Source organism: Nicotiana attenuata, chromosome 7 (assembly GCF_001879085.1).
Source record: "Nicotiana attenuata strain UT chromosome 7, NIATTr2, whole genome shotgun sequence".
Lineage (NCBI taxonomy): Eukaryota > Viridiplantae > Streptophyta > Magnoliopsida > Solanales > Solanaceae > Nicotiana > Nicotiana attenuata.
The window spans coordinates 14,613,165-14,624,467 of record NC_031995.1 but is presented as its reverse complement, the minus strand read 5'-3'; the positions used below and the strand labels follow the sequence as shown (position 1 = coordinate 14,624,467).

Genomic DNA, 11,303 nt, shown 5'->3' with positions numbered 1-11,303 from the left:
CTTTGAGACTTGAAGGGCCTAAATATTTCAACTTGAAGATCAACGAATTTGAAGACTTCAACTTGAAGACCGATGGACTTGAAGACTTCAACTTTGAGACTTGGAGGGCCTAAATATTTCAACTTGAAGATCAGCGAATTTGAAGACTTCAACTTGAAGACCGACGGAGTTGAAGATTTGAACTTGGGGACTTCAACTTGAATACACTTGAAGACTTCAACTTGGAGACTTCGAGGGCTTAAATATTTCAACTTCTCTTTTGCTTTACATTACCCGACATTTATCTTAGTTGCATAATTTTCTACTTTACACGCTTGTAATGAAAGATTCATATCTTGTCGTGGGAGAGTCCCAATAATGAACTATTTGATTTTTTTGAAAATTAGACTTCAATATCTAAATATATCCAAAATTCAGAATCAAACACCTTCAGAATCGCCCCAGATAATATTTTGGAACCAACTTTAGATTCCACCACGTTGAAAATTTCAGATTTGCACAGTCTCACCAAAAAATTCATATCTCAGTGTAAAAATATCAAAATTGCAAACCGTTTGATTTCAAGAAAACTAGACTTCAAGATCTAGAGCATATCCAAAATTCTAAATCAAACAACTTCAGAATCGTCCCAAATAATATTTTGAAACCAACTTTATATTGCACCTCGCTATCAATTCCAGATTTGCGCATTCTCACTAAAAAAATTATATCTTGGTGTAGGAACATTGAAATTACGAACCGTTTGATTTCTTGAAAACTAGACTTCAATATCTAGAACATATCCAAAATTCTCAATCAAATAACTTCAGAATCGTCCCAGATAATATTTTGAAATCAACTTTAGGTTCCACCACGTTAAAAATTTCATATTTGCGCGACTTCGCCAAAAGTTTTGTATCTTGAAGTAGGAACGTCGAAATCATGAACCGTTTGATCTACTGGAAACTTAACTTATAAATATATAACATATCCAAAATTCAAGATTTAATGCCTTACGGATACATTCAGATATTATTTCGAAGTCAATACTAAATTCTGATACACCGACAATTTTAGATTTGCGCGACTTCACCAAATATTTTGTATCTTGATATGGAAGCCTCGAGATCGGAAGAAGTCTTACTTGCCATAAATCGAAATTTAAAAGCCATATTCTCACAAATATCTTGGGGTTCAAATCTCACTAAATTTGAAACGTTGCGCCAAGCAACCATTTCCTTATACTTGTGTTTCCTTTTGACGCCTCGCTTCTCTTCCCCCTTTTTTTTAGGCAGAGGGCGGACTTGGAGACCAACAAACTTGAAGGTTTGGCGAACCTGAAGACATAGAGAATCCCTGGACTTCAATGCAAATACTTGACATCCTTCTAAAATCGGCCCATTGAAGATATCAATTTACCAAGGAGGGTTGCCCCCTTTAAATCAAATGAGATCAAAGTTCAACGGGAGGATGACGTTTCATCTTGATCTTGCGTTCCTTCATACTTCATTCGAACAACAATTGGGGCAATATGTATCTTTTGAACTTATGCGACTGAACTTAGAATGAAACTCTAAGCTGCCTACGTACCCCGGTGAAGAGGATCAAGTCATACTGTAGTTCAGACTGGGTGATTTTTTTTATGTCCTAACTTTTGTCTAGGCCGCCTCTTTCGAAGTTTTCAACCTAGCGGACTCTTTTTTTTTTCACGTCCTAACTTTTGCCTAGGCCGCCTCTTTCGAGATTTTCAACCTAGCAGACTTTTTTTTTCGTTTTTTTGTTTTTTTTGGGGGGGCGTACACAGTTTATACTCTTGCGGGCCAGGAGTGTAGCAACATGCGATTTAGGCTCGTGTGTCAAGGAGCGTCATGACTTGCAGTTTAGGCTCATATGTCGAGGAGCGTCATGACTTGCAGTTTAGGCTCGTACGTCGAGGAGCATCATGACTTGCAGTTTAGGCTCGTACGTCGAGGAGCATCATGACTTGCACTTTAGGCTCGTACGTCGAGGAGCATCATGACTTGCAGTTTAGGCTCGTACGTGGAGGAGCATCATGACTTGCAACTTCATGGATAATACTTCTTCAAAAACTTGCCGTTGATAGGGCCGATTCTCATACCATCTGCATCAACCAGCTTGTAAGCCCCACTTGAATAAGCTTCTTGTACGACATATGGCCCATCCCATTTTGAAGTGAACTTCCCTACAGGTTTATGGGAAGTAATTATGGGTCTTCGTACGGCAAGGACTTGATCTCCTACTTGAAAGGATCTCGGACGAACTCTTTTATTGAAGGCGCGAGACAATCGAGCTTGATAACATTCAAGACTCTATTGAGCTTCCAATCTCTTTTCATCAAGAGCTTCCAACTCTGCTAATCGAAGTCGAGCATTTTCTTCATTAGTGACCCCTTCTTGAATAGCCAGTCGTAACGAAGGTATTTGACGCTCAAGTGGCAAGACGACTTCAACTCCATAAACAAGTGAATAAGGAGTCGCCTGTGTTGGCGTGCGGTGAGTCGTCCTATATGCCCATAGAGCTTCTTCCATACGGTTATTCCAAGCTCGTTTGGATTTGGAGACGACTTTCTTTAACAAGTTGCATAGAGTCTTGTTGAATGCCTCCGCTAGACCATTGGCGGCAGCATTGTACATCGAAGAGTTACGTTGCTTGAAGCCAAAGAGATCACAAATCTTGTTCATCAGCCTATTGTCGAATGGCTTTCCATTATCCGTTATTATGTAACGAGGAATGCCAAATCGATAAATAATGTTTACTCGGATGAAACTTGCGACATTTTCCTTCTTTACTTCTTTAAGAGCAACAGCTTCAGCCCATTTTGAGAAGTAGTCAGTTGCAACCAATATGTATAGGTGCCCACCAGAGGACTTTGGCAGTGGTCCAACAACATCCAATCCTCAAGCGTCAAATGGCCAGGATGCAACAGTCGGGTGCAACACTTCAGGAGGTTGATGAATAAAATTCGCATGGAATTGACAAGCCTTGCATCTTTGAGCGTAGTCCAAGCAATCTTTTACCATCGTAGGCCAATAATATCCCATCCTCTTTATATGGAAGTGGAGCTTTGGTCCGGACTGGTGTGACCCATATACCCCAGAATGCGCCTCTTGCAAAGCTTGGAGAGCTTCTTCTTCTCCTAGGCATCGTAAGAGTACTCCCTCGAACGACCTTCTGTATAGAGTATCCTTGTAGTAAAGGAAGCGAGGTGCACGACGACGGATTTCAGTCCTTCTCCTCGGATTTTCTGGAAGTATCCCATAGCATAAGTAGTCGATAATGGGTTGTCGCCATTCTTCTTTCTCAACTTCAGAAACAGCAACAAGATGCTTGAGTTCGTTTTCTTCACCTTCAGCCTCATTTGGGGGCGGTACTAACCATTTTTGGCATACGGTAACTTGCGCTTGGTCAGGCAGGGCTAATGATGAAGCTAGAGCAGCTAAGGCATCAGCTTTCTTATTTTCTTTCCTTGGCACATGCTGAATAGTCACATCACCGAGCCACCCCATCAACTTTTTAGCGTAATCATGATATGGGCGTAGTTCAGGCTTCTTAACCTCGTAACTACCCAAAAGCTGATTGACCACTAACTGGGAGTCACCAAAGACTTGCAATTGCAATTTCTTCATATCAACGGCCATTTCGAGCCCAAGTATTAATGCTTGATACTCAGCAACATTGTTGGAACAGAGTTGTGTCAAGGTGAAGGAGTAAGGTAAGACTTCACCTTGGGGAGTGACAAATACTACGCCAGCCCCAGCTCCCCACGATGCGCAGCACCATCAAAGTACATCTTCCATGGAGGTTGAACTTCAACGACCATTGCGTCCTCATCAGGTAGTTCATTAGTTAGCTCCCAGTCATCAGGTATCGGATGATCTGCCAAGAAGTCTGCCAATGCTTGTCCTTTTACAGCCTTTTGAGGGATGTACAAAATCTCGAATTGTTGAAATTGGAGGTACCATCTCGCTAGTCGATCACTAAGAAAAGGTTTTGACATCACGAACTTGATGGGATTTGCTTTAGAAACAAGACGGACAACATGAGCTTGAAAATAGTGCTTTAACTTTTGAATTGAGAAGACTAGCGCTAAATACAACTTTTCAATTGGCGAATAATTTAACTCGTTAGGTGTCATCATCCTGCTAAAGTAGTAAAGAGAGTTTTCTTTCCCCTCACTATTTTCTTGGGCCAACAGTGCTCCAACAGACCTTTCCTGCACCGCAATGTATAGTATCAATGGCTTTCCTGGTATAGGAGCTGCTAAAACTGGAGGCTTCATCAAGTAGGTTGTGATACTTTCGAAGGAATTGCTACAAGCTTGATCCCACTTGAAAGGAACGCCTTTCTTCATGAGGTGACTAAATGGTTGGCACCTCCCAGCCAGGTTTGATATGAATCTTCTAAGGTATGCTAGCTTTCCTTGCAGACTTTTCAATTCATGGATATCTCGAGGCTCAGGCATTTTCAAAATGGCATCCACTTTGGCTTGATCAATTTCGATCCCTCGATGTCGGACAATGAAACCAAGGAACTTTCCAGAAGTAACTCCAAAGGCACATTTCAACGGATTCATCCTAAGTTGGTACCTCCGGAGCAATTCAAATACCATCCTCAAGTCTTTCATGTGGTCGCCCTTCTCTCTTGATTTCACCACCAAGTCGTCAACATAGCATTCGACATTCTTGTCGAGAAGATCGTCGAAAATATTCTGCATAGCCCTTTGGTAAGTAGCACCAGCATTCTTCAAGCCAAAAGGCATTACCTTGTAGCAATAAATACCCTTGGGGGTGCGAAACGCAGTAAGCTCTTCATCTTTTGGTACCATGCGAATTTGGTTATAGCCTGACGAACCGTCCATGAAAGACATCGCCTCGTAACCAGTAGTAGCATCGATCATCAGCTCTGGAATAGGAAGCGGGAATTCATCTTTGGGACATGCATTATTGAGGTCCTTGAAGTCAACGCATACTCGAATCTGGCCATTCTTATTCCTTACAGGGACAATACTTGAAACCCATGTTGGGTATTTAACTTCCCGGATAAATCCAGCTTCAATGAGTTTGTTAACTTCAGTTTCAATTAGGGGAACCAAGTCCGGCCTAAAGCGCCTTTGAGCTTGCTTAACAGGACGAGCACTATTTTTGATTGCAAGGTGATGGACTGCTACTTTCGGGTCCAAGCCAGGCATCTCTTTGTAACTCAAAACAAAGACATCCCTGAACTCCTTGAGTAACTCAATATAAGTGCTTTCTTCATCAACTTCCAGTAAAGCACTTAGGTAGGTGGGTCTTGGTTCCTCATTGGTGCCAAGGTTAACTTCTTTTAAGGCATCAACTGTCGTCTTCACTCCTTCTTCAAGTTCAGGTGGAGCATCTTTCGCATCTTCATCTTCTTTAGGGTCCCCATCGTTGAAGGATATGTGATAACACGGTGAAACATCCTCCAATTCTGCATTATCCTCCATTGAAGACGGAACACCATTCTCGCCTTGTACAGTGACATGATACGAAGAACCTACACTTTCTTCTTCTTCGTCACGTTCCTTAGTGTAGACCACAATATATGGCTTTACCTTCAGTACTTTTTTACATGAAACCACGAGTTTTGTCTGTCGCCTCATTCAAGAAGGAACCAAACTTCNCTATTCTATCAAAATTCTTTCCCATGTCATTTCCAAAAGCTTGCAAAAGCTGAGATCATTTAATCGTCTCAAATGCCATGAATCTCCCAAAAAAAAACGGCGAACTTGATATACGGCCATGGAGGCTCCGTCCATTATGGGCCAAATTTTGCCATAAGTGAATCAGTTAGTGATCTATTTTGCCCAGTTCTTTTTTATTAAGGCTAAATGTTCCGCGGCCAATCTAGATTAGGTTTTGGTGGAAGTGGAGCATGATAAATTGAGATCTGGTTGTAAATTTTTGTTTCTTCAAATTTTAAGAAGAAATACAGATAGCTTTTAGATTTGAGAAGAATCTTACTTTTGTTTGATTTAGAAGAACTAAGTTTAATCTAATTTTGTCCCTGTGAAACAACATGGCTTTGGGGAAGAAAGCCACACAGGCACGCAAGAAACGGTGGACTGGTTGATCGGGAATCCGACAAAAGAAAAAAGAAGTATTCTGAATTTGGTGAGCCCATATCATGTGGAGAAGAAAAGAGAAGTTGGCCAGAAATTTTTTCCGCAGAAGGTGTTCATTTCCGGCAATAAGTATGTGAGTTTATTTTTTTGGATGACTCCACGCGCTTGAAAAATGTGAGAAACACTTATTTTGCCATGTCAGTATATTGTGTTTAAATGACACGGTAAAGACCTCGTTAAAGTGTTCAAATGAAACAAACTTGAGATAAAGTGTCTAAGTGAAAAATGAAACAACTTTAAGGGGTTGTCGATGTATTTAGCCTTTCTCTATTATGGAGCTTTGAAGTGTGATTGATAGTTAAAAATTGAAGAATAGTAGATATGGTAGTTGAATATGGAGCTTTGGAGTGTGATTTATCAAAATTTTGATTATGGACTTGATTTGGAATAAAAGGGTAAGAGAGGGGAAAGGAAGAAGAGGAGAAATGGAGGGAGCTGGGAGTTGGTTTGGGAGGGGGGGGGGGGGGGGGGGAGAGATAGGGGGCCGATAATTAAGGAGGAGGAGGGGGCGGAGGGAACATGAGTGAAGAAAAGGAAGGAGTAGGGAGTAAGAAAAATTCAAGTAGAGGTGTTCAAATGAAAAATTCAAGAGTTCATATCGGCTCTGCAAACTGGTACAAGTTTAAGTGGGCCATTTCGATGTTTGAAATCGAGTGGGAAGGAAAATTAAAGATCGTTTATAAGACCGAGCCCAACACTTTGGGATTGAAGGGCAATTGATTGATTGATCCATCAGAATACTGCTACCATTGAACATGGGAGACGAATCCCTCAGCAGCAAGGCATGAGGACATATTCTTAATTTCAGTTCCACAAAAAAGAGAAATCACTAATGGGAGCCTTGGAGACACAGTAAAGTTGTCTCCATGTGACGTATAGGCCACGGATTCGAGCCGTGGAAACAGCCACTAATGCTTACATTAGGGTAGGCTGTCTACGTCACATCCCTTGGGGTACGACCCTTTCCTGGATCCTACATAAATGCGGGATACCTTGTGTACAGAGCTGCACTTTAATAAAGAGAAATCACTAAGGTATCATCTGATTAACAGTAATGTCTTCTTAGACAAACTGGTTCACCTAGATCACTAACCTAAAGTTAAAATTGTTCCTCATTCATCTAACAAACATCTCTATAAAACATGTAAACCATTTCAGCTTGCATTCTCAAAGTTCTTGAATAATATGGCCACCAATTGTTGTCACTAATGATTGTTGTCTCTTTAGAAACATCATCCATTTTAAATACTTTGTCCATCTGCAACAATCCTATCCTCTTGCAACGGTTCCTGTATGACATAAATTATCCATGTTTCAGATCAAAAGCAATGAAATGGAATATATATGAATTTGTTATAAGTCTAAGAGAGTAAGAGGGAACTAGCAATGATAAAACTAGGAGAATACAAACCTCAGGAAGTGAGAACTCCGTACCAAAAAGCACTATTCTCTTCGCCGATGGCGACTGATTCATCCATTTCCACATATATAAGTAGGACAAGTGAACTATGTGAGATAAGTTTCATATTTACCTGCAGTCGTTTATAATTTTGTATCCCTTACCCTTTGTATAAATAATGACTGCAATTCCTCCTGGTAGAATCGGTAAAAGAGAGTGACGTGTGATTTATAACCATGTGAAGGTTTTATATTTTAAGGGGTAGTTTGGTTGGTGGGATAAGGGATAACAATCCCAGAATAAAATTTGTGATTATTTTATCCTGCGTTTGGTTATGGGAATTAATTAGTCCCGGGAACCATTTTGTAATGGTTGGATTAACTACCTTCTGGTTGGATTAACTATCTCCTATAGAAGGTGAGATAGTTAATCATATGGGATATCGTTGTCTATCCCATCCTGGTAACCAAATGACCCCTAACTTCTTTTGTTTGATAACTTTAGAATGTCTTCATAAAGCGCAGAGTGGGTGCGGACAACAGAAAATTGTAAATCGTGGTATTCAAAGACTTTTAGGCCTATCGTTTGTGGACAGCTAACCAGGTTCGAGAAGCAACCTTCTCTCTGATTCTCTCACAGCTATGCCTACCTCCACAATCCCGACAAGGATTGACTCCTTTTTTGTGATGAGCTACCCATCTACTAATCTAACTTAATATTAGTATTTTTTTTATTAGTTAAAGTACATGTTTATCGATATTAAAACGTGGATATATTGAGTTTCTGCAAGAGATACACAAAACAGAAGTGGTAGTTCACAAATTATTCATCTCAGAAACGCAACATAAATAAGGCAACAACCCACAAGTAAATTTTCAAGGAACAAACTTTCTATGAAGAAATACCAGACCAAAAGCCTTACCAGACAATTGGATGCACCCTCGGCATTCTTTTTTGCTGTTTCGGGAATACCAATGCTAACATCTTCCAAGCTTCGATTAGCACTGGCTTCAATCGGAGGATTGTGCTAAAGACAAAATACACATCAGCTGCCACTGACATAAATTCCTCTAATACTGTCAAATTTGTAAGGTATCTGACCAAGTATATAGAAGCTGCAGAAAACTAACCCCTAATGCTGTGGAACGACCACCAATTTCTTGCTGGTTTTCAGTACTGAAAGACTCTTTTTGCTGAGATAGTTCATTGCTGCCAACATTTACAGCATCTATGGTTTTGCTTTGACCACTCAAATCGTTTATACCACCATCATTCTCATTCCCCTGCAATATTTCGAAATGCTTGCAGATTCATTTTATGAGGTACGCGATAACTTGAAAATTATGCACGCCAACCCCCCCCCCCCCCCCCAAAAAAAAAGAAAAAAAACCACCAAAGACTCTTTATGAAAATGATCTGACATCCAGGCACATTTTATTCCAATGCATATAAAAACAAATTAGGGGTTCTCTAGTCACACTTATACTCTACAAGACCTTATGTAGCTATAATAACAACAATTATGCCGTAATCCCAATTGGTGATGACTATGTCCAATTAAACCTCAATTGCATATCAGCAAATAACCTGAATTATCAGACAATCACTTATTGACAAACATCATGTGGGGAAAATAGTTTTCATTTTTCCTATCTCATGAAAACCCTTTTCGCTCCGCTTAGCCTTATCCTCCTCTAGGGGTATTTTAGAGCCTTCACGATTTATCAGAAGATTCATAAAGCTTATAACCTGCAGATAAAACAATGGACGGAAGCCTATTAATGTCCCATCCAAGAATTGCACAAATGACTTGACCATAGCCCTATGTGTCCGCCTTTTGTTCGTGTTGGTTTAGCATTTGAATGCTGAACAAGAGCCACACTATCCTTGAACCTCTTCCTCCAGCCTTTCTTACCCACCCCACAACACACAAGACAACCAAATTCCGCAATATCACTGTTCTTGTGGTAGCACTCTCTCAATGCACCATCCTCCGCGAAAAATTTCACAAGAAGGTTTAATCTTGACACCCTTCATTCGCCTCCCTGAAATACTAATCAACATTTTCAGTATCATCATCGTCCTCAGCATTTTTTGAGTACTCAAATATTCAGATACAGCCTTTAAAATTTGTTGATGGGCATGCTTCGTCCGCGAAACGGGCCAAGTCTTGAGTGGTGGGAAAATGGGGTTGTGAATTGGATTTGTGGATAGCTAACCAGGTCCAAGAAGCAACCCTCTCTCTCAGAACCATATCACCGGCCACCTAACTCCAAAATCTTATCTAGAATTGTCTCCTTTTTTTCTGATGAGCTATCTATCATCGACGGCCTACAGGTCTAACTTATATTTATAGAAGGCCTATTCCCTTGTGGACTGCTAACCAGGTTTGGAACTTAACCACTTTATCACATCACACTCACGGGTCACCTACCTCCACAATCTTGTCTAGGATTGACTACTTTTTTGTGATGAGCTTCTCTAATCCACAGAAATCTTATATTAGAAGTTTTTTAAAAATATTAGTTAAACAACATGTTCCTAAAAATATTAACACTGGATACACTGAGTTACCGGAAGAGATGCTCACAACAAAGTGGTAGTTCAAAAATTATTCATCTGATAAGTGCAACATAAATTGGAAACAACCTCTCTACCTCCCCAGGGTAGGGGTAAGGTCTGGATACACACTACCTCCCCAGACCCCACTCGTGGGATTTCACTGGGTTTATTGTTGTTGTTGTTGTTGTAGAAGTGCAACATAAATAAGGAAGACAACCTAGAAGTATATTTTCAAGGAACAAACTTTCTATGAAGAAATACCAGACCAAAAGCCTCACCAGACATGCACCCTCGGCATTCTCTTTTGCTATTTCAAGAATAGCATTGCTGACATTGACTTCATTCAAGGAGTTGTGCTAAAGAAAGAATACAAGTTAGCTACCACTGAGATAATCTCCTCCACTACTGCAGATTTATAAGGTATCTGACCAAGCATATAGAAGCTGCAGAAAACTAACCTCTAATGCTGTGGAGCCATCACCATTTTCTTGCTGGTTTTCGGTACTTAAAGACTCTTTCCGCTGAGATAATTCATTGCTGCCAACATTTACAGTATCTGTGGTATTGCTTTGACCACTCAAACCATTTTTACCACCATCATTCTCATTCCCCTGCAATATTTCAAAATGTTTACAAATTCAATTTATGAGGCAATGCAACAACTTGAACAGCCAGTATGAAGGTAGCTTGGCTAAGTCAATATTAACTATAATGGTTTTGAGCTTATAACTTCATGGTTTAATCACATTGGAAACTTGACCACAGTGATATGAACTTAGTAATGTTAAAGCGGACAACATAAGAAATTCCTTATGATTCTATTCCTCGACCCCCCCCCCCCCCCCCCCAGTGTTATCGAAGGTGAAAAGCGCAAATAAAACGTGGGCTTTAATGGAAAAAGGCGCAACTGGAGAAAAAGTAAAAATATGTATATGTAGTCCAACACTAATAATTATAAGCATGAATAACACATATACGGACAAAGAAATTGGAAAAAAATTACGAAAAAATAAAATATCAATTGTTTAATGTCGCTTTTACAGGATTACACTCATTGACAAGGAAAAGTATGCCTTAGAGCCTTGATGAAATACTAAAGCGCACACAAAGCGAGGCGAAGCGCTCAACATGTTTTGAGCCTCGCTTCAGGGCTTAAGTGCGCTTTAAGCACGCCTTTGACAACAACCCCCCCCCCCCCCC

General features: G+C 40.3%; 1 protein-coding gene across 2 annotated transcripts in view; it reads right to left on the bottom strand.

The window, feature by feature from the left end:
- The window catches only part of LOC109228732, a 5,734-nt gene continuing 1,571 nt past the window's right edge, over positions 7,141-11,303 (bottom strand). Inside the window, exons 2-6 of one of the 2 annotated variants that reach the window (XM_019393914.1) lie at positions 10,562-10,714; positions 10,382-10,459; positions 8,672-8,824; positions 8,464-8,568; positions 7,141-7,431 (exon numbers count right to left, since the gene is read on the bottom strand). In XM_019393914.1, coding sequence (XP_019249459.1) covers positions 7,384-7,431; positions 8,464-8,568; positions 8,672-8,824; positions 10,382-10,459; positions 10,562-10,714 — 537 coding nt within the window. In that variant the 3' untranslated portion in view covers positions 7,141-7,383. The remainder of the gene's footprint in view (positions 7,432-8,463; positions 8,569-8,671; positions 8,825-10,381; positions 10,460-10,561; positions 10,715-11,303) is intronic. The other variant, XM_019393915.1, reaches the window with a different exon arrangement.